A 23,537-nucleotide genomic window follows, 5' to 3' on the forward strand; every position below is an offset into this window, starting at 1 on the left:
TCATTTCAATTTTAGAAAACTCATATTTAAAAAACAATACTGTGGGATATTATTTGTTCTGTAAGAAATGACCAGCAGGATGAACACAGAGAGGCTTGGAGAGACTTACATCAACTGATGCTGAGTGAAATGAACAGAACTAGGAGATTATACACTTCAACAACAATACTGTATGAAGATGTATTCTGATGGAAGTGGATATCTTCAACATAAAGAAGATCTAATCCAGTTCCAATTGATCAATGATGGACAGAATCAGCTACACCCAGAGAAAGAATACTGGGAAATGAGTGTAAACTGTTAGCATCTTTTGTTTTTCTCCCCAGGTTATTTATACCTTCCAAATCCAATTCTTCCTTTACAACAACAACATCATCAACAAAAATTCGGTTCTGCACACATATATTGTATCTAGGATATACTATAACGTACTTAATATGTATGGGAATGCCTGCCATCTGGGAAGGGGGAGGGAAGGAGGGGAAAATTTGGAACAGAAGGGAGTACAAGGGATAATGTTGTAAAAAATTACCTATGCATATGTACTGTCAAAAATGTTATAATTATAAAATTAATTTTAAAAATAAAAAAAATACTGGTATTAGATTCAGGACACCTGAATTTTAGTTCAAATTTCCAAATAACCGAGCAAGGTATTCATTCAACCATTTTTTCAGAACACATTTAATAAGCATCTAATGTGTGAAGAGTGTTCCATTAAGCATTGGGGAGTTAAATTGTAGAGTTAAATAATGCATGGTCTTTGTATTTAAGGAGTTCCAAGTCTAATAGGAAGATAAAACACAATTACATTAATACAAGTAAAACGGAAAGGAGCAGAACAAAATGCATTGTGAAGTCTGGTCAGAAGCAACAATGGGGGCAGCTTACAATTCAAAGTTTCTTTTTTCATAGGGAGCACATTACAACCTTCTTCTAAATATAGGATCAAAATGTGTTCTTGAACTAGAAGCTCCAAAGATTAACAAATTCAGATGAAATTTCAATCATTTTTTCTTCTCTGGGCTGAAACTTCTTGAATCTATCATTCAAGGGATGGAAACTAATCACTTTCTAATATCTCTTGCAGCTCTACTAGCCCACATGCCTATAATGATATGGACAGGTAAATCAAATGGAGCAATCCAAAGGTTTCTTTTTTTTCACTTCATCTTAGCTTTCAGAGCAAATTCAGATATGGGGCACTTTCTTTTTCCATATAGATTCAATTCAACAAATGGTTTTGATAGGTCCTGAGGATATAAAAATGAAATAAAACAATCCCTTTTCTTGAGAAATTTATAATCTATTAGGAAAATAAAATGATATTCACAAAGCATGATATGATGGAACAAAGGAACAATCCAAATACAGTGCATTATGAGAAAAATCTAAGGTGATAAAGACCACTTTCATCTGAGGGAGGGAGGACTGAGAAAACTTCAGAGAAAAAGATGGTATCTTGGATTGGATCTTGAAGGAAAAGTCAATTCAAAGCATGGAAGACAACATAAGCAAAGGCATAAAAGATGAAGAGAACAGGATGAGAATGGGGATACAGAAAATAATATAGTTTGGGAGAGAGATTGTATGAGGAGAGTAAGTAATATGAAGTTAGTCTTAAAAAGTCAATTAGAGTCAAACTGGGAGAGGAAACCAGGGTTTCTAATTTATCATTTATTTACTGAGCAACTAGGAGTCACTGAAGGTTTGGCAGAGGAGAAAAGCATGATCCAAACATTGCATTAAGGAAGCTTATTTTGACAGGTGTAGGGCACATTCTGTATGAAATAAATTTATCTGGAAATACAACATTCCTTCAAATGAATTTTGGGAGAGAAGTGGGTATAATACTAAATCTACTCTCCAATGAATGTCCAATGACTGAGTTACCTTTAGGGGGAAAAAAAAAAGTGGGACATCAGTGGTAGGCATTGAAAGTGAAAAGTCAGAGTTCAGGTGGCATTTACAGAGAGCTCTATGTGCTAAAAGCTCCATGTCCCCTTCCCCTGCCAATAACAGTTTTGAGAAATGAGCTCTAGGAATACTTGGTGGTAAAATCAAGAAAAAAAAAGGCCCTGAAAACAGGTTCTCTTTCCCTTAGTCACTTTTCAAACATAAATCATTCCTTTCCCAGCATAAAGTGACATATATCAGAAAGGCAAATTTCTCAAAACTTCAGTTTCTTTGGATTACCATGCATATAGCACTAAAAACAGAAAGCAATCACTATTTGTTACATGATTACTAACTACCCAGTGACATGACACATGGCCCTTGAAGACCATCTGATTTCCCCCTAGTACTAAAGTCTCTTCAAATCTATCATTCCTTGGAGGGCAGGTACCATGTCTTCTGCTTCTTGGTGTTTCTCAAGAAGCTTGCTTCAACCAGAGTAAAAAGGGGTATCATAAAGGCTTGTTACTTGGATTTCAACATCTCAGAAGCAACTCAGATCTGAAGATTTCTTCATTGTGGGAGGTTTGGGTTTTAGACTGTGTGGGAGGTTTGGGTTTTAGACTATCTTTACATTGCAGCAGAATCTATGGGACCTCTGAACAGAATGGTGATGGATTCAAGATATAGAACTCAATGTTTTTGGACATGGCTAGTGTGGAAATTTGTTTTGTTTAAACATTCATGTTTGTTACAAGGATTTTGTTTTTCTTTTTTTTTCTTTTTCAATGTGGTGGGGGAGGAGGTTAGGGTGAGGAGTTGAAGTTGTAGGTTAGGATGGGGGTTGAGGTTGTAAAATAAAATAATGCTTATTAAAATTTTTAAAATTACAAAAAGAAACTTATGGGCCTTGCAAAAGTATTTTTGGAATTGAATCAGATAGAACTGGGATTATCTCTTTGGTGAGACAACAGGGAAGTATCAGAAAGGGAGTTAAGGACAAAGATGAGTTGATTATCTTCATGAGACTCAAAAATAGCACAAATACTTCTATCAATTAAGATGGAGGAGGGGAAGGGGAAGAGAGGGAAACTAAATGGTAGCAGATATATGTGCTCATCTAGGTGAGAGTCAGTCTCTTCTGGAGTTTTATTTCCTGTTCTTTGAAATTCTAAGTTAACACTGGGGTTTTTGTTTTTCTTCTTCTTTCTCCTCCTCCCTCTCCCCCCTCTCCCCCCCGGGAAAGAGGCAGCATAGAAGCATCTGCTTGAATAGGCAATCTGGCATTCAACTGTTCAAATCAGGTCTAGTAAGCTATAGCAGTGTGCAAAGGGGTTATTCTGACAGAATGGCTGGCAGGCCTGCTGGGTACCCTTCTGTCACCTTCTCATAAAGGTGAAAGAAAGGTAAGACCTGCTGATAAAAGCAGACCAGGAGGCACTTGGCAAGCTTGCCACCTTTCTTCTAAGTAGCAGCTCATTCATATGACCCATTCTAAAAAAAAAAAAAAAAAAAAACATTGGTCAAGGATCTAGCCCCAGGACAATGCCTGCTAATCTTTGTGCCCAGTGCAGTCATGCAGAAAAACTTTTTAACCAGCTCAGGTGTTAGGAACAAATAGAGATTTCTATTAAGATCTAGGTAAACCTAGATTGTGTTCAGTCCAGCATTAAACATACCACATTCTATACTCAGAAGTCACTAGTTTTTGTCCCTGCTTGGATACTAAATTGACTCTGCTATTTATAGCCAAGTAAAGGTTTGATATCAATAAAAGTTCTCCTCACTACAAAGCAAACTATTTCTCACAGTGATATCATTTTTTTAATACTTGAGCAGAGACTGATATTTTGTTTCAAATTATTTTTAGAGCTACAAAATAATCTAATTTGTCTTAAGTTATGATGGAAATGCTATTGAACCCTCAAGTCACCCCTTCTCACTTCATTAGGGAGTGAAAATTGTTTATTCACTATAATTCAAACTAAATAAATATAAGTTATTGTTAAACTAAAGTAATATTTTCTTAAGAGTTGACTTTAAAAAAAAAACTCCCTAGGATTCCCTTGAGAATCCCAAGCCTCTCCAACCCTTCTTATCTTTTAAAATAGCTTTCTTCAAGTAAATGTTGCAAAATTATAAAGAACCACCATGGTCTCAAAGAAAAGTTATAAGATACCTCTTCCAATTCTTTTGTAAAGATGGGAAATTCATGAGTACAGAGCAATGAACATAGTCAGATTCCGCCCCCCCCCATACATTGATAATTTTGATTTTTTTTCTTTTTTCTTAAAAAATCTGTTATATGGAGAAGAAGGGATAAAAGAGGAAACATATGTAAAAATGAAAATATCAGCAAAATATATTTTTCAGAAAAAAAGAACTTTTTTCCCACCAATTGTGTGTGAATAAGAGTTCTAGACTTGTAGGTAATTGACTCACATTTTAGTTCCTAGTGTAGTGTATAATAGGCATTAATCAATCTTTTGAATGAATGAATACTATGAACCACTATTTTGTAAGTAGTGCCTCTTATAAGTTTATATCACTAACAAGGAATATTTTATATACATATATATGTATATATATGTGTGTGTGTGTGTGTGTGTGTGTGTGTATGTATGTATGTATGCATTAAGGCTGAGATACAATTTGCAGACTTATTAACCTTCTAGTAATAAGGAATCTGTGATCCTTTATCTAGGACTGGGATTTGCTTTTGTACCTTCTCCAAACAAATGGTTTATTAAGCAGGTCATGTAAATCAGATTGCAAAAAGAAAAACCTCTACTTTTAGAGGAAATCGTTTGCATGAAAATAAATGCTTTTCATGAAATAAATTTTAATGAAAAAGAGAAACATAGGGGACTTCAATTTGGAAATATGACTATACCTTAGTTAGACTTCATAACAAAGTTAAAACTGTTAATTTATGAAGAATCATTCCAGAAATCAGGACCCAGTTTTACCAATTTGCAATTTGCAAATGACAGATTTGTGATTAAGAATTAGTGGACCTTGATTTATTATTAAAAAGTATATTTAAAGTACTAAAGTCCAACATATGCTTATTTTTTGGTAGAGTACAAAGAAATAAAGGACACCATTAAAGTCACAAATGTTTATGTGGGCTTTTTAGCCATTTGAAACAATATTTCAGAAATATCACAATTGTTACATTAATGTAATCAAAGTTACCAAAAAAAAAAAAAAATTGGTGACAGGCAACAGTGGAAAGCATCAAAATACACATTTAAAGAGACCATGCTTCTTCAGTACAATCATGAAGATACCATCCCCCCCAAAAGACTTGCATTCTCGCCTAAAGCTTTTACTAAACCCTCAAGTTCTGAATTAAGCCTCATCCTCCCCCTCCTCCTCCTCAAACTCCCCTTGCTCATCAGCAGTGGCATCCTGGTACTGCTGATATTCAGACACCAGGTCGTTCATGTTGCTCTCTGCTTCGGTGAACTCCATCTCATCCATGCCTTCCCCTGTGTACCAGTGCAAGAAAGCCTTGCGCCGGAACATGGCCGTGAACTGCTCCGAAATGCGCTTGAACAGCTCCTGGATAGCCGTGCTGTTGCCAATGAAGGTGGCGGACATCTTGAGGCCGCGGGGAGGGATGTCGCACACGGCCGTCTTCACGTTGTTGGGGATCCACTCCACAAAGTAGCTGCTGTTTTTATTCTGCACGTTGAGCATCTGCTCGTCCACCTCCTTCATGGACATGCGGCCCCTGAAGATGGCGGCCACGGTCAGGTAGCGGCCGTGGCGCGGGTCACAGGCGGCCATCATGTTTTTAGAGTCGAACATCTGCTGGGTGAGTTCAGGCACCGTCAGGGCACGGTACTGCTGGCTGCCACGGCTGGTCAGAGGGGCAAAGCCCGGCATGAAGAAGTGCAGGCGGGGGAACGGCACCATGTTCACCGCCAGCTTGCGCAGGTCGGCGTTTAGCTGGCCTGGGAACCTCAGACAGGTGGTCACTCCACTCATGGTGGCAGAGACCAAGTGGTTGAGGTCTCCATAAGTGGGAGTGGTCAGCTTCAGGGTTCTGAAGCAAATGTCATAGAGAGCCTCGTTGTCGATGCAATAGGTCTCGTCTGTGTTCTCCACCAGCTGGTGGACAGAGAGGGTGGCGTTGTAGGGCTCCACGACAGTGTCTGACACCTTGGGGGAGGGCATCACACTGAAGGTATTCATGATTCTGTCTGGGTACTCCTCCCTGATCTTGCTGATGAGCAGGGTTCCCATTCCAGACCCTGTGCCGCCTCCCAGGGAATGGGTCAGCTGGAAACCCTGCAGACAATCACAGCTTTCTGACTCCTTCCTCACTACATCCAGGACAGAGTCTACTAACTCTGCCCCCTCTGTGTAGTGGCCTTTGGCCCAGTTATTCCCTGCACCACTCTGGCCTGGAAGGGGAAGGAGAAAGAGGCTGTATCAATCACTAATAATTAATGTACACATCTTCAAACCCTAAGTCAGAGATGTCAAACATCCTCCAGAGGTTTGTAATATTGTGTTGGCCCAGATTAATTGGAAAATGATGAATAAAATAAATAAAAATAGAATTGAACATAGTTTGTGGCTTTCTAAATTAATAAATGATGAAGCTCCATTTCTATTCAGTTTGACACCACTGCCCTAAGCCATTGAGTTACTCCTGAATTCAGATTATTTCTATTATTAAAAAAAAAAGTCCAGACAGTTATGGTTTGAATGCACACACACACATATACACACATATATACATGTATATATACACATACACATATGTCCATAGTAACTAGAGATGAGGCATGACATTTCCCCAAGCCCATACTAAGAATTTTTTTAAATTGTAGAATACTTGTAATTCTTACTCACTGCAAGTCCCAAACTTCCACCCTATAATAATATTAGTATAAATATGATCTGTGAAGCCACCAAATGTCTTAATCACATACCAAAAACAAAGTTATCTGGTCTGAAGATCTGGCCAAATGGTCCAGACCTGACTGAGTCCATTGTGCCAGGCTCCAAATCCACCAGGATTGCACGGGGAACATATTTGTTACCTGTAGGCAGGGAGAACAAAAGGCAGGATTAGACAGTGCGTCATTGTAGGGATCTCAAGGGGAAGAAAACTAAATTGATATAACTTTCTCTCATCATAGAAACTGCTTTTCTCATACAAAGGATGAAGAGGATAGTACCTCAATTTGGTACCTTTAAACCTAAAAGCAGTCCAGAAAACCTGGTGAATTATTGCTCAGGGAGTGTTATTCTGCCGGTACAGCAAGCGGATGACACTGCTTATGCTGGTGAGATGCTATGGTCAGTCCCAACTATTTAATTCAACAAGTATGTTTTGAGTGTCTACATTGTGTCAGGCACTGTATTAAGAGTGGCGATATAAAGGAACCCCTGCCTTCACATGGTTTACAAATCTATGAAAAGCAGAAAAGTGATATCTGTGAAAAAACGACTGGAAAGGGCAGACAAAAAGCAGTTACCAGTGGCTTCATTGTAGTAAACATTGATTCTCTCCAGCTGCAAATCACTGTCTCCATGGTAACTGCCTGTGGGATCAATCCCATGCTCATCACTGATGACCTCCCAAAACTGTGACAGAACTTACAATTAGCAATATTAAGACCATGCCGAGACCAACCTAATAACCTCCCTCCCCTCCTCACCCGCCCACTTCAGGTAAAATGGAATAGGTTTCAGAAAAACAAGATTTCCGTGGATGAGTTAGAACTGGGCGTTTTTCTCGAAATCGGGGCTCAGAAAAAGGAAAATTAGCCCTCCAGTAAGTGGGGAGGGAGAAGAGAGAAGGCAGCTGCAGCTGCAGCAGGAACACCAAAGGGGTAATTTCTGTGATTTTTTTTGTTACCCTTCTTTCCTCTCCCCCCCACCCCGCCCCCAAACAAAAAGCTCTCTTCAGTCTTTTAGCACAAATAGCTTTGAAAGAGGCCAGGGGCTGGTTCGACTAGGAGAGTCTGGAGGTTGGAGTGGGAGTGGCAAGGTAATGGAGAACTTGGGGATAAATCTTAACTGTGGGAAAAAGGGAATAAAGAAAAGAAGGTGGACGATAATTGTGCATTCTCAACGCATCTGTATGGAGGGCTCCCATCCTCCCAACCTTGCAGCTTCCCAGGATCAAAAAAGTGAAAGACACACGCTATAACGCATCCACGCCCACAAGGACAAGATTTAAAATATATACATATATATATATATATATATATATATATATGTATGCATATATATATATATATACATATATATATATATATATATAGTAGAGAATAGAATAGGGAGAGAATTCAAAAAACAATTTTAAAAAAGAAATAAAGCCAAAAAAGATTCGGCAATCCTCAAAAGCTCAGCCTTCTGGCAGATAGGCGTGGGACACGCCTCTCTCAGCTACAAAGGGACTGATACAAAGACTCCAGGGAGTCCCCTGGGGATAGATGCCAGAGAACAGCAGCATCCACGGGAACTACCCACCATTCTACCCAGACCCCGGGACAAGCGTCGCCCACCCCTGCCGCCCAGAACTCACCTTAGCGCCTATCTGGTTGCCACATTGACCAGCCTGAATGTGCACGATCTCACGCATGATGCCTGGCTTGCCAACTAGATCCCTACCTTCTTTTCCTTTCCTTCTTTCTTTTGTCCCTCGCTTCCTTTCCTCTCTCACACACACGCCCACCCCCCTCCTGATTTCACTTGAAACACACTACAATTCCTCCAGTACACTTACACTCTAAGATCGCGTAAGCCCCCAACCCGACCTTTATAGTGAGGGTGGGGCAGCTGGCACCAGGCTCCACCCCCAAGCCCCTCACCCCCTACCCTCCCCCACCCAGCTCCATAGCTCCCCCAGTCTCTTTCTAGCTCAAGCTCCTGCCCCCCCCCTTGACGATGACGTAATGCTTGGACAGTGGAGGGGTGGGACTATGGACCCGTTAGGTCGGAGAGAGCCTATCCGAGCAGAACACCCGGCTAGACTAAAAGGGGGGTTGGGGGAAAGGAGGATTGGGGCGTGGGCATGGTCTAGGTTTCGAGCTGAGGAGAAAAGGGAGGAAAAAAAGATTAGTGTGGCACAAGAGCTTAGCGGGGCAGGAGGGTGTGGCAAGGAGGGAATTGCGGAGAAAGGCTGGTAACTAGCAAAGCAACGGAAATGGAACAGGTGGAGGGGTTGGAAAGGCTGCTAGTTGGGTGTATGCGGCGGGAACTAGAGAGCGTGGAAATTACAGTTCACATTTACCTAGCACTTTCATGACAGCCTTGTGAGGTAGGTGGAACAAGTATTATTCTGGGTGTTGCCAGTGAGTAAATTGCGGGTCAGAGGGATGATATGATTTGCCCAAAGAAACAAAACTTGTAAGAAGCAACGCTGGCCCTGGAATACAAATTCAGTTTAGAGCGGACACCCGAGAAGTCCAATCCCCTCCTTTTACTTGTAAGGCCCAGAGAGGTAAGTGATTTGTCAAGATCACATAAGTAGGAAGTGGCAGGATTGGGATTCGAATACACGTTCTTTAGCTCCAAACACAGCGTTTCTTTTATGATATCACGTTCTTCCAGCTCTCTCCATTTAGTTCCCTCTCTGAGTTGTGAATTCTTTTCCTCAGTGCTGTTCCTCAAGTCCTATCCCTGTACTAGGCTCTGTTTCGGAACAAACAGAAGACTGAGAGGAGCCAGGGGAAAGGGTGACCCTGCTCCACTTCCCATCCCATCACCCTATTCAGGGATCGGTGAGTGGAAAGTGGAGAAAGTGGGGCCATCGATCATCAGTACCAGAAACAGACCAGCAGGTTACCGCCATCCCATAACCTCTTATCCTCTAAAAATGGACACACAGTAATGCTGGGCAGGAAAGAAAGAGTCTGGGAAGAATTCAGCCGTACCGTCCCTCTCTCCCTATTCAAAATCATCCCTTTTGAGGCAGCCAGACTGGTGACCTCCCTATGGCCATTTTTCCCCACCTTCCATCAGTGACAACTAAAGCACAGACTTGGGTGGCTCGATCTAAAGAGTGTGTGAAACATGGACACATACACATGAACAACCCCCCACATACACCTCTTGCATCCTTATTGCCAGAATAGGGAAACATAGCCTGACCTCGAATTAGAGACAGGTTCATTTCTGGAAAATAGATTGGGCATAAGAAAAATGTTTTCAATTCTTCTACGTTGCTGCTTCGATGGGTTTTCTTGTGTCCGTATTTTATTTCCTTCTTTTGACTCGAGGTTGTGTATGGAGAGGGGAGTGGTCGAAGGTAGTTGGAAAGGAAAGGAAAAATGGGTGGGGTCCGACGGGGAGGGGACAATACGCTTTGACAGTGGAACAAAGGATTGACTATGGCTTGATTTCCCATAACCAAGTTTTGAAAAACATGTTCAAGCCTCCAGTTTGCAGGACTCTGATTTATTTAAGGAGCAGTGAGAAAATTGAGTAGTGGTGCCAGGTCTTTTCCTTGCCTGGGCTGATTCTGGGGGGATTCATTTCTCTGTCTTAGGTTTAGAGTCAAATCCACCGCATACAAGCATTTACACACACTCAGGGAAAGGCCAGTATGACAGCCACAGGCATGCGCATGCAGAGACCCTCCCTTTCGGGATGTGCACTGCGCATTTGAAGTATTTGGAGCAGCTGCAGATCCTTTTGTTAGTGTGTCTAGGGGGGGGGGGGGGAGAAGAGGGAGAGACAGAGACTGAAACAGAGACAAAGAGACACAGAAAAAGAGAAGAAAAGAGGAATTGATTTCCTTTCTGGACGTTTAGAGATCAAGAATCCTTGAATGGGAACTAGAAATAGAAATATTAATACGGTTTACTTTAGCCTCGCTCTGCCTAGCATGCAGGTGGGTGGGACCGGCTGCAGATGGGGGAGTGGGGAGGGGGGAAATGAGGTGAGAGTTGAGAAGGGGCACTTGGTTATCTACACTTCACTCCTTCCTCATATCCTTTTCTTGTTTCCTCCAAAGAACTATTCTTAATCCAAAGAACTGCTTCGGGTCTCTTCACCCACAGCACACAACCATGCATACAACGTGTGTGTGTGTGTGTGTGTGTGTGTGTGTGTGTGTGTGTGTGTGTGTGTGTGTGTGTGTGAATGTGTTTTGCAGGCATTTTTGTAGCAGCCCTGAAATACCCATTCCTAGCCATTCCGTGAATAACTGCCTCCCGTGGAGCGGTTTTTACTTAGGAAACAAGTTCCCTTTTCATATTCTAGGAAGAGGGCCAGAATGACCGCGACTCCTGCGGCGGCCCAGTAAAGCCCACAGCTGTTGACTCTCAGGACTGAGCTCTTCCAGTAGGCCTAGGCTATCTCACTTTCCCTTCCCGAAAGGGAAAGCGAGGATGAAGAGAGCTAATTGTGATAGATTTCAGCTGAATCCCTAAGTGCGGCGTGAATGAGGAGTGAGGGACACAGAACCTACACATCCTCCTAACTCAGGAAACTACAAAGCATTCCCTTGTGCCCGGCTCTTCAGCTGGTTCTAGCGGCGATCTTGATCCAGATTCCCAGGCAGGTATTCGAGTAATATCCTCAGCAGCATCTCAAAGGAAGGGAGGCAGGATTTGTCGAAAGATTGAGGAATAGAGAGACCCAAACTCCAGTCTTTTCAAAACTGCGTAAACCCAGAAACACATGCATAGAGCAAGGGTGTCTAGCTTGATAGGGACATAATAAGTGCTTGTTGGATTGAGAGAAAGCTAGAGTACCTCCAGTCCAGATGCAGGGCGGGGTCAGGGTAATTGTAGACAAGCTGGGGGAATTGAGGAAACAATAGATTTCCAGAAGCCAGCGGCTGTCACCCTGTGCTGCCTTTACTAGGAACTTGTTCAGAAAGCCAGAGGGAAGAGCGGGGCCATAGCTTTTTTCTGCAGTGCTCACGCCACCTCGCCTTGTAAAATGAGCCAGTTGACACTGCTTCACCTCAATTAACGGTTTCGTTTTTCAGCTCTGATTTCAGAGCCTCAAGGACCACCAATTTCACCCGTGGTAATGCATGTTCAGGATTATTTGGGTAGAACTAGTTTAGATTTTATTTTTGTTGTTGGGGGTGGGGAGGGATAGGCAAGGGGAAAAAAAAAAATTAAGTACGATCAATAAACAAGTACAATTTTCATTACTTTCCCCAAATATCTTTATTTTGTGATATTTCTAGCATTGTCTTCCCTAGGCATTAACATTGGGCATTAGGGCATATGCTAATGAAACCCCACCCAGTTTTCTTCTCACTTGATTCTGTGGCTTGCCTCTTGTGATTTTTTACAAGCAGCTGAATTAAAATGTGAGGTTGGCTGCTGATATAAGCACATTTTAAAGAAAATTTCGAAATTTTTGACTCACCTCTTGTGGAACTTTTCCTTCCCTTTCTCCTTCCCCTCCCCTCCCCCTCTCCAGCATTGCTGTTTTATCCCCTCTATGTTTCTTTCCTCTGAAGCCCAAGAAGGTCTTATCATAATCTTTTAGTGTTTTGAACTATTTTAGAAAAGAAAATATTGCGTAGGACACTCACATAATAAAATGAATTTCGGATGTTCTTTTTTGGGGGGAGGAACGGAATAACAAAGAAAGAAACTCAGTTCATCAGACATGCAGGTCATTCCAAACTATGTGAATTTTGAAAATGAATCTTTTAGATGACATTTTTACTCTGATTAGTGTGCTTACTGAAACCCAATCGATGATATCTCCAATAGCAGAATTTCAGACCTAAAGGGAGATTGAATCCAACTCTTTCATCTTAAGAAGAATATATAAGTGGAAAGTTGTTGTTCAGTCAGTCTGACCCCATTTTGGGGTTTTATTGGCAAAGGTACTTGGGTGATTAGCTATTTTCTTCTCTAACTCATTTTATGAAAAAGGCAAATATAATCAAGTGAAATGCCCAAGGTCTCATAACTAATAAGTGTCTGAAAATGGAATTGAACTCAGTTCTTTTTAACTCCAGTCCCAGTGCTCTATTTTGCCACCCAGTAAAATTATCACATAGTTACTGTGTGCCAAAGTGTTATATTCTAAGGCTTCCAATTAAAATACAAAATCCCTGTCCTCAAAAGCTCACATCTTAATAAAGGAGGCAACATACTTAGGAAAACAGGAGCCAGGAAGCTGTGCCTTGGACTAGAACTAAAGAGAATAGGGAAGGTATGTATAAGGCTGCAAGACTGCTGATAAGATGTGGAGAAAGATCAGAAAATTAGAGATGGCTAAACTAGGATTTGAACTCAACTCTTATGCTATGAAATTCAATGATTCCAATTTACTTGTGGTGAGGAAATGAGGTTCTGATTTGACCCATGTCACAATGTCAGTAGGTGGTGGAATTCACCTAAAATGGAAATAACAAGTCCTATTTTAACTTACCTTCTAGGGCTATAGCAGTGAAGGTACTTTATTTTAAAATGTGAGTGATTATAATGCCTAGTAATTCACAGTTTAAAAATTTTGGTCCCATGAAGATTTTTCTGTAAAAATTGCTTACTGAACAGGAAAATGCATCATTCATATCTATACACAATTAATTTCCAATCGAGTCAAGCTGTTCCATACTAAGTTGCTTTTGATTCACATAATTTACACATGGATTGTATCTATTGACAACTTGGCAAGCATTAGGCTCTCAAGTTTATCTCATACCTGCCAAGTGTGATTGTATTAGGTAGATAGAGAAACCATATAGAAATATGACTATAGTATTATGTATGAGTAAATGGACTTAATGCAAAGAATATTTTTAATCTACTCAAATTTACACATTGTCTGGTTTGGGTTCTTTCCCCCACTGCTAGCATGCATCTACCACTTAAAACTCAGCACACAACTCTCATGAATAGTCTGACTACAGTGTCTCAGCCTCTACATATGTTTCCTAGGTAACTGACACATAGCCAATGAATCAGGCTTGGAAGAAAGAGAGAGAGAAAGAGAGAGACTCCAAATCCAAAAGTATTTCCATTTTCCTCTTCACAATTCTCTCCAGTTGAGAACATTGGAAAGACACTGAGCCCAACATTTTTGTAGGCTAGTCAGATACCCTAAGGATTGGTGGTGAGATTGTTCTTCAATCCTATGCAGCTTTTTACTCACTGGGATTGGGGGAGGGGAAAAGAAAAAAAATCCTTCTTTGATACAGAGATTTCTGCCTCTCAAAGCTTTGTGGCTCAATCTATTTATATCCCTTCATTCTCCCCCCCTCCCCAAGAGTATCAGCTCTCCCAACCCCTCCCCTTCACTCTCAAGTCTACTATCCTCCTGGTTAAAGAGAATTGGGAAAGTTCCCCTTGTGAGCTGCCAATGGTACTCTTTAATCAACTCAGGCAGGCATTATGGGAGACGAGAACACTTCTTCCATAGCCTGGAAGCACTATGGAGACCCAGCTGGCTCAGGTAAAAACAAAGGACTTAAAAAGGAAGAAAAAATTCCAAGACTATAACACAGACTTAACTCGGAAACATTTTCTGCTTTGTCTTTAGTAAGATTTTTTTTCTCATTACTGTTCATTAGTGCTTAAAACACCCAATTCCTGACACTGAAATGCTGAGATTTCATCAAAAAGATTTTGTTTCTTTGTAATACAAATCAGCATTGGGCAGTGCTATGCAACATGGCTTTTAAAGGAAACCATTCCCTCCTCTCCCCTTTCCCATGCCATGAATTATTTGTTAAATGCTTAGAAGGAGGTGGGGGAGGGGGAATACAGAAGGGCTTTTAAGGTTACAGATGGAGGCAAATAGCATCTCATTCTATACTGCAAGCATACATACAGAGAGCTGGAAAACAGGAGAGGAAAATAGCCTTGAATGGAGGCATTATAGAATGCTTAGATTTGAGCTATAGCTGGTGCATGGAAAATTTGTGTGAAATCATGTAATCTTATAATAAATGAACATTGAACAGTAAGCAAGCTATATATCAAAGGAAGGGAAGAAACATTTTTTATTATTTTTTTATCAATATGGGTAAGATTTTGGTATTTCTTTGCATCTCAAATTGCTCTACAAATAGTAGAAGTCAAAATTAAGTCATCCTTTGTCCATTTTGCCAGGGAATAATAATCTTCCTTGCTGATAATCTCCCTAAACCTTCATCTTCCATATAAGATAACATTAGAGGAAATTCTCGTATCTCTTTCCTCTGATGTTTCTTAGAATTTGCTGCACTCATAAGCAAAATGGTCATCAAAACTTCAGCTAACTCAACTTTACATCTTCATTTCTTTTTTTGTCTTTGTGCCTAATTGTTCTCTGAAGTCATAATAAAAAATGAATGATTAATTTCAATTCAATGAGTACCTATTTTGTGCAAGATATGTGTTAGGTTACTGAGGTTCAAAAATGATAGGGTTCTTGCTCTTAAGGAATATGAAAAATAATATGAACACAAAAAAGTAATATTCAAGGTAGAATATGATATGAGGATAAGCATAATACAATGGTAAAAACACTAGATTTGGAATCAGGATTCCTGAGCTTGAATTCTAGTTCTGTTACTTACTGTTACTAGCAAGTCAAAGTCTTTGGATCTTAAGTTTTCTCATTAAAATTTGATTGAGGGGGCAGCTAGGTGGCGAAGTGGATAGAGCACCAGCCTTGAATTCAGGAGAACCCGAGTTCAAATCTGGTCTCAGACACTTAACACTTCCTAGCTGGGTGACCCTGGGCAAGTCGCTTAACCCTAGCCTGGGGGGGGGGGGAAGGGGAGGAATTTGATTGAAAAAGATGACTTCTAAGGTCTTTTCCAACTTTAAAACAAACAAAAATATGCAATTTAGAAACAGGTTATGATACTTAAATGACATTATGACTTAACTTGCATGCATATTGGATACACAGGGGAATAATTTACATTTTTAAAAAAATGTGTAGTCCATATAATCTCTGACAGTTAATTGGCCCAGTGAATAAGGTCTGGAGTCAGGAAGACTCAGATTCATGTCCTTAGGTATATATTCTCTGTGATCCTGGGCTAGTCATTTCATCCTGTTTGTCTCAGTTTCCTCATTTGTAAAAATGAGCTGGAGAAGGAAATAGCAAATTACTACAGTATATTTTGCCAGGAAAACCCCAAATGGGGTTTAGAAGTTAGAATTGAGTAACTGAATGAACAACAACCATATGATGGCTGAAAGTTCTTTATCCCAACTCTCATTCTCACTGATACAGTCTAATTCCCATTGCTTCTATTTACCTTTCCCTCAAAGTTCCCTAGAGATAATCCAGAAGGGTCAGGGGGAATTCTGTAGTGCTATTAGTTTTAGCTCCAATTGTTATGTTTTTCCTCTCCCTACCTTCTACATTCCCCCCTTCCACTAAGATTATCAACTGACAATTATTTGGACTTAGCTTATAATGCAGACAGTGACTCCAGGCAATCCCCAATGCCATTTGGAACATCCAAAGGAAGATAGGAAATCCAATGTCATTGAGATCTTTAGAATCAGGAACATCCTTCTCCATTCAAAGGGAGTAGAATTAGGGAAAGTTGAGCTAGCCAAGGTCAAAGCTGAGGCTTCTAACTGCCTCACCCCCAATACTAACAATTCATTTTTAAGGGATTCATTTAGATTTCTATACATACTCCCATTTCTTGAATTACCTCCCTTCTCAGCTTGACAAATAAGTTAAAAACAATATCTAGATATGACCAAATTTCCTTGTTTTTTTTTGTTTTTGTTTTTTTTTGGAAAGTGATTCTTTTTCAACATCATTCTAGTTTTATAGCCTTTTTGCATTTAGTCTGAGATCTTTTAATCAATTGATTGTTTGAGCATATTCTCACCTCGTTACAGTTATCAGAACTAGAATGGGATTGGGGATTAACATCATCTTAAATATGGATATGTAGGGAGGATACAAATCTTCTTAACATAGCATACAAACATACTATACATACCCTTGCCTTTGGAAATCTTTGAAGAAATATAATTTACACAATCTGGTTCAAAAATTTTATATGAAAATAGACAGTAGAAAAAAAATCAGGTATGCCCTTTTAAACCCCTAAACTAAATTGGACATGCTAATGCATGCAGAAGTCATGCAGCCCAGGAAGTAATGATCGAAACTGGAATACAAAGTAGATGTTAGGGGGCATTCCCACAGTTAATTGAAGAGACCCTTTGTGTGGAGTGTGGGACACTGCTAATCTAAAAAAAAATTCAAAAGACTGGTGGCATGAAGTAACTATAGCGATGCTGTGGGTCTCTTCCCCATTGGCCAAATGCCAAGGCTGATCCCCTTGGAGAGAAGGTAACAAGCATGAGAGTGTGCTGGAGGAGAACTGGATTGTGGGGAGACCCAGAGTTAGACAACAGCAGTGAGAGCACCAGTCAGGAGCTGAAAATAATGATGATTGAGTGGAGGAATATCCACATGCTATAGCCATCAGAGGAGCTCTGTCAGGAGAAATAAAAACCAACAATGCAGGATAAACAATAGGGCCTTGGAGGAGAGCACAGACATGGAAAAAACAGTGCTCTTCCTTTCCTACTTGCTGGGGTCCTTTCAGGGCAGTCCTCTAAGTCATAGATATTGTACAGATTGCTGGGGTAAGATGGTCCATGGAAGAGGGAAGGAGATTGGCTTGACTCTATGAGCCTGTGTTCATCTTTGTGTTCTTTACAGTGTTAAAAAAAATGTCCAAAATTTCAAAGACCTCAAGCTACCCTAACCAAATTAAAACCTATTTGGGAAATAGTTATCAAATAGAAGAAAAATATAATAGAACATAAGTAATGTTAATATGTGATTTTAAAGGATCCTTTTGTATTAAGTTAGGGTACCTGGTGGCTTTCATCAAGGAAGTGTCAGATATTAAAATTACCAAATTCCAAGTTTTTGAAGCGTTCTGCTTTTACTCTAATAACCATGATCTCTTGAAGAAATTTTTCTTGATATATAGATATGAGACTCCTATAGTCTATAGTCTTTTAACATCTTTTGCCTTTTAATACTGAATATTTGAAAAATGTTGTTTGACTTTCCCTATGCCCACTTTTACATTAAAGTAATTTTGAGGATTAAGTATATGAAGAAACATGTTGCCTTAGTTTGGAAAATCTTCTCAGAATCTCCATAAAATTCCTCTACTTCTTCATCCCATCCTGTAGGGGATAGAGGCATCTAAGCCGCAGTTATTTTCATGACCACTATTTAGCTTATGTTCTTTTTGATTGCTGCAAGTGGTTTCTTTATTGATATTTCGATTGTCTCTAGGTACACAATGAAACACCGGTTTACTTCTTTAAGGAGAGCCTGGGAACCTTCCTTTATTTGAGCTATAACATCTTTATATCATCTATTCTCATTCAGAGTGAATTTGTCCACATTGTTATGATTCAGTTGTTACAATATAATAAGGCTTATATTTAGGCTTGTTGTTTAGTAGTTGTCAGTCATGACACTGGAGGCTGGATTTGAAGTCAGTCTCCTGAAATATCCAATTGCCCCATATTTAGGATCTTGACAATTAAATTATTGTTTGAGGACTACAAAAAACTTTGTGATTTTCCATCTTCTCAGTCCCCTTTTATATCCAAAGTTGTGTTGATGCCAGCTCAAACAAGTGTAAGAGATGATTGTTAAATTTTCAGTATGAGCCTATTTACACCTTGGAAACTGGAAAATGCTACAAATTAGGGCTTGATTTATTGTTTTGTTGACTCTTTTTTTTTTTTTCTTTTTTGCTGAGGTAATTGGGGTTAAGTGACTTGCTCAAGGTCACACAGCTAGGAAGTGTTAAGTGTCTGAGATCAGATTTGAACTCAGCTCCTCCTGACTTCAGGGCTGGTGCTCCATCCACTGCACCACCTAGCTGCCCCGTGTTGATTCTTTAAACTTAAGAAAGTGATGGAGAAAATATTAATAATTCAGATTAAACTAAAAAGATGTCATATATACATTTCCTTCCAGAGAGTCAATTGTTAAACATTTACCTAGAAAGAAAAAGCATTTATTAAGTACCTACTATGTTCTAGCTAGATGTATTACAAATATAATCTCATTTGATCCTCCTAACAACCTTGATGTACTATTGTTATACTCATTGTACAGTTAAGGAAGCTGGGACAAATAGCTATTGTGATTTGCCAAGGGTCACACAGCTAATAAGTATCTGAGGTCAGATTTGAATTAAGGTCTCCCTGACTCTAAGCCCAATGTTCTATCTCTTACATCATTTAGCTATCAATTTTCATCACTCTGTCACCGTCATCACTGCAGAAATGGAAGGGGTTTACATAAGACTGGGAAAACTGTTATATTCTCTTTGTTTTGTGGGTTGCCATGACCAAAAACTACATCATCTCATGGCTAGCTTACTTGTTATGAGATTTGATTCATTTAACTTGTCTGGCCCCCAATAGCAGACACAGGCTACTGCCAGCACCATACTTGAAACCTTTTTTTTTTTTACAGTATGTCAGATCCTGTTAGAGCTTGTGATGCACTGACCTCACCCTTGAGAACTCAGATTCGCCTCTATGCCATGAGAATCCTTGAAGATCTTCCTCTCCCAAATTGATTCCTTTTTTTTCTTTCAAAGTTTAAAAAGAAAGCCATTGTTTGTCTTATTTCTTTCTGAAAGAGAATAACTAAAGGCCCCAGTCAAACTGAGACTTGTAAAATATGTTAGTTTAAACAGACCAAGATTTCCCACTACATTCAGGGACAAGTCCAGTTTTCCTGATCTACATCTGGCCACTGGACCCAGATGGCTCTGGAGGAGAAGTGAGGCAGGTAACCTTGTCCAGCCCTCCCTCACTTAAATCCAATTCACTTGCATGTCATGGGAGCATCTCCCTAATTTCATAACCTTTTTTGAAAACAAAGGACAGACAATCACAATTCCATGAAGAGACACACATCAGGGTAGGAATGATTTAGATGAGGATACAATTTTAAAGAGCTAAATGTTAAGTTCTACCCTTGGTTTCAAAAACCAAAAAAAAGATGGTGAAAGTGTGGTTGCAGATCAGCTCACATGAAACAGAGTTGCAGACTTTAGGATAGTGCTTTATAACTAGTTGGTTCATGAACATTTTTAAAAATATTTTGATAATTGTATTTTTATATAATTGGTTTCCTTTTTAACTGTATATTTTAACCATTTAAAAACACCATCCTCCAAAAGGTTTCACCAGAGTGACAAAAGAAGTCCACATACACAAAAAGGTTAAGAATGAGAGTTATTGTTGGGAGGTGGGAAGGAGAAGGAAGAGGGGAGGAAAAAAAGAAGAAAAAAAAAAGGAAATAGACATGATAACTTTATTATACATTTTAAAGGAATAGTGAGTTGTACATTATGAATTTATAGTTTCATATGCAATATTTTTTTAATTATAGCATGGAAGTACTTGTTTTATTCCATTAATTAAAAATGTGGGAGGGAGGAGTAAAAAAGAAAAGGAATCCCTGCTTTAGTAGGTCACAAGTTCAATATGCATCAAGAATGGGATGGGGGGGGCAAATTAATGTTATCTTAGAATAACCGCAGAGAGACATTGTTTTTTGTCCTTTGTTCTTGAAGAGGACAGAAGCAGGCACTATGGAGCCACTTAGAACTTGATCAGACATTGAAGACTTTGAGGTCATCCATTGCATCCTGATCTAACACATCTTGATTTTTGTCTTGCCATTGGACTTTATAACTCTGCCTCACTCAAATCCAATTTGTGCACAAGTTCAAAAGATATCACCTATATAATTTTTACTATTTTTACATACCTCGGAGTCTTTTGGTGATGGACAAGGTATGACCTATTTGTGCTAGAGTCTTCTGAGCTCATATTGGTCATCCACAGGTGGACACACTCTAAATTGACCCTACAGAATGATATCATTTTGGTCCTTTCTAAACTCAAATGATAGCAACCAACCTGGTATAGAGTTTGACATAGAGTAGGTACTTGATAAATATTGTTTGATTAATGGATTGATAGAGTGGTTTTCTGTTGAGGTACAGGTTGAACTAGATGGCTTCTGATACCTCTTCTAATTGAATTTCTTGTATTCTGTTGTGAGCAACCCATAGAATTGTATTTCCATATAGGAACAAGGACTTTGAAAAAGGTCAAGTCAACTGACCAAGTACAAAACAAGATATTGAGCCACTGAACTTATAAACTAATAAAAATTATCCCCAAACAAGAAGTGGGTTAAAGGTAATGGCAAGCACTAAGTGTGAATGCTTAATTAGTTAATTACATTAATTTCTGTGGCTCAAAGGAATTTTCTGCCATTTTTGAACATAGGTTGTATGATGAGGGAAGGAGAACATGTCAAGAAGGAACATGTATTGGGAGGATCAAGAATTCTGTTAATTTTATCATCTCGAGCTAATTGGGGGGAGGAGGGGAACCAAGAAAGGATCTTGTCTTTCAGGATAGAAAATAAAAGGCTCATTCCCAATTCTTTAAGTCTGGATCCACCCAGTGACTACCCCTGGGTAGCTTACTTGTTTCTTACAAGAACCATAAATAAACTGACTTATTTCAAACATTTCTGAATCCTTTTTGTCTTTGCAGTGAATTTCTAACACTGTGAACCTCTGTTAACTTCAGCCTTTCCATGTGTAAGGATAATAAAGCCGATGCTACTTATTCCACTGGATTCCTTGGCAGCTAAGTGACACATTGAATGGACTGTTGGATATGGAATCAGAAATCTTACCTCATGTTTTACCTCAGTCAGTTTTTAGCTTTGTGATTCTGTGTAACTTTCTTTCAACCTCAGTTTCCTCTGTAAAATGGGAATAATAATAGTACCTGCCTTAGAGTTTAATAAGGCTCAAATGAGATAAAATATGAAAAATGCTTTGCAAACCTTAAAACACTTTATAATAATAACCTAGCATTTACATAGCACATTAAGAATTATAGCTAGAATAAGTAATAATAAATGTACATTAATTAATTGTTATCTATGATATTGATAATGTGAGGGATGGAGAAGACCCTTACCTAAAATGACTACTCAGAGATCACTCAGTAGAAGGCAGAAAAGTTGTTTATTGAAAATCTGTGGAGGATGAGCCCTCCCATCACGAGATAAGAAAGAGAACGAGGTAGGAGGACTAAAGAAGTAGTAAAGATACACAGCTCTTATACAAGAGATTACATCACAAGTAAGAGAGCATTGAGAAGGGGAGGGGGAGGCATCTAATTGGTTATTGCTATTTGGAGAGATTGGAATGGAAGGTTTCTGTTTCCCCAAAATCTCCTGATTTCTAGGAAACAGAAAATCAGGCCTCCAGGCTTAATCAAACAGATAGTGGTCCAGCTAAGAGACTAAATATCGATAAATGTCAAATACTGATAAATGACATCAGCTCAGGTTAAATAAATATGGTTATAGCTGGCCAAGGCTCAAGTAATTGTGAGCCTGCACATATTATACAGGTCATAGGGAAAACACAAAAATAATGAAAATGAAATACAGAAAAAGAATTCATACATTCCTGTAAGGTGTTTTTTTTTTTTTTTTAACCTTATCTCTCTCTATTCCACACAATAATGGTGATTATTTGACTCAGAAAAGAATCCTTTGAGGTAGGTACTATTATTATCCTGGTAGTATAAGGAAACTGAGTCTACAAACAAGTTATAAATGAAAAGTCAGGTCTTTAACCTCAAATTAGGCCTTCTATCTTATGACCATAAGAAAAACATTTTACATCTTTTTTCTGGGAATTTTTTTTATTAATAAAACTTTAAACCCCCCCTTCCCCCGTATACACCACTATTCCTCTAGTTTTTCTATTTTGAATTCTCCATGTGCCTGGTCTAGCTTTGTTTCAGCTTCCACAAGGCTTCCTGGTTCTGCTCCGACAGCTGGCTTATGAACATACATGTGCATTTATATAGCAACCTTTTTTCATTCTCTGACAGCAATATATCCCATCCCCCTCCTGCTATTTCACACTCATTTCACCATGTTCAGAGGAGATGTGCTGAGTTGTAGAAGATAAATTGCTAGGTCAAGGCCCTTGGGTTTACAGAGGCAAAATTTAAAGAGATACAATGGTACTCCCTCAGTGCTTAAGAGATGATTTTCGATTCCTAATGCTGTGATCTCCTCCTTTGCATGTAAATCAGGGGCTTTAAATCAAAAACTTCCTGGTGATTTAGAGGCAGCCAAGGATTCCAAATAAGACCTGCCTTATTAATAGACAAGCAGTTTTCTGACATTATTATTTTTTTCATTCCATTTTATTTTATTTTCTGTCTGCCTTTTCTTCCTCCTTCCCCCTCCCCCTAACTCATTATATGGAGAAAGCAAGAAAAACAAGCCCCCTGTAACAAACATATATAGTCAAACAAAACAAATTCCCACCTTGACCATGTCAAAAAAAGAAAAAGTTCAATCTGTACTCTGAGTCCATCATCTCTCTTTCAGGAGGTAAGTTTCATTACAAGTCCTCTGAAATAGTGGTTGGTCACTGGGAGTGTATAATGAAAATGTCTGACTCCTGCCTTCCCAATCAATCAATCAATCAACATTTATTAAGCATCTATTATGTTCCAGACACTGTACTAAGCACCTCTTAGGTGTTATACTGCCTGAAATTGGACCGCTTGGGACTAAGCTTTGTTCTTTCCTTTTTGTCATCTTTCAAAATGCAAATATTC

The 23,537-nt window shown here is 39.3% G+C and overlaps 1 protein-coding gene across 1 annotated transcript; it reads right to left on the reverse strand.

Moving 5' to 3' along the window:
• Nucleotides 1-5,002: 5,002 nt before the first annotated feature.
• On the reverse strand, nt 5,003-8,804 carry TUBB2B (tubulin beta 2B class IIb). The gene is made up of 4 exons (XM_074270674.1): nt 8,450-8,804; nt 7,395-7,503; nt 6,846-6,956; nt 5,003-6,311 (listed from the first exon to the last, which is right to left on the reverse strand). The coding sequence occupies exons 1-4, from the start codon at nt 8,504-8,506 to the stop codon at nt 5,251-5,253; spliced, it is 1,338 nt and encodes a 445-aa protein (XP_074126775.1). The 5' UTR covers nt 8,507-8,804; the 3' UTR covers nt 5,003-5,250.
• Between the last annotated feature and the right edge of the window lie 14,733 nt (nt 8,805-23,537).

This window comes from Sminthopsis crassicaudata, chromosome 1, assembly GCF_048593235.1.
Source record: "Sminthopsis crassicaudata isolate SCR6 chromosome 1, ASM4859323v1, whole genome shotgun sequence".
Taxonomy (NCBI): Eukaryota; Metazoa; Chordata; class Mammalia; order Dasyuromorphia; family Dasyuridae; genus Sminthopsis; species Sminthopsis crassicaudata.

What these genes read in the sequence shown, in the direction of transcription:
- TUBB2B (XM_074270674.1), bottom strand. Translation starts at nt 8,506, where the DNA reads ATGCGTGAGATCGTGCACATTCAGGCTGGTCAATGTGGCAACCAGATA. An exon ending in GCAACCAGATAGGCGCTAAG is followed by an intron (nt 7,504 to 8,449) that starts GTGAGTTCTGGG and finishes GTTCTGTCACAG; the next exon opens with TTTTGGGAGGTCATCAGTGA. An exon ending in TTACTACAATGAAGCCACTG is followed by an intron (nt 6,957 to 7,394) that starts GTAACTGCTTTT and finishes CCCTGCCTACAG; the next exon opens with GTAACAAATATGTTCCCCGT.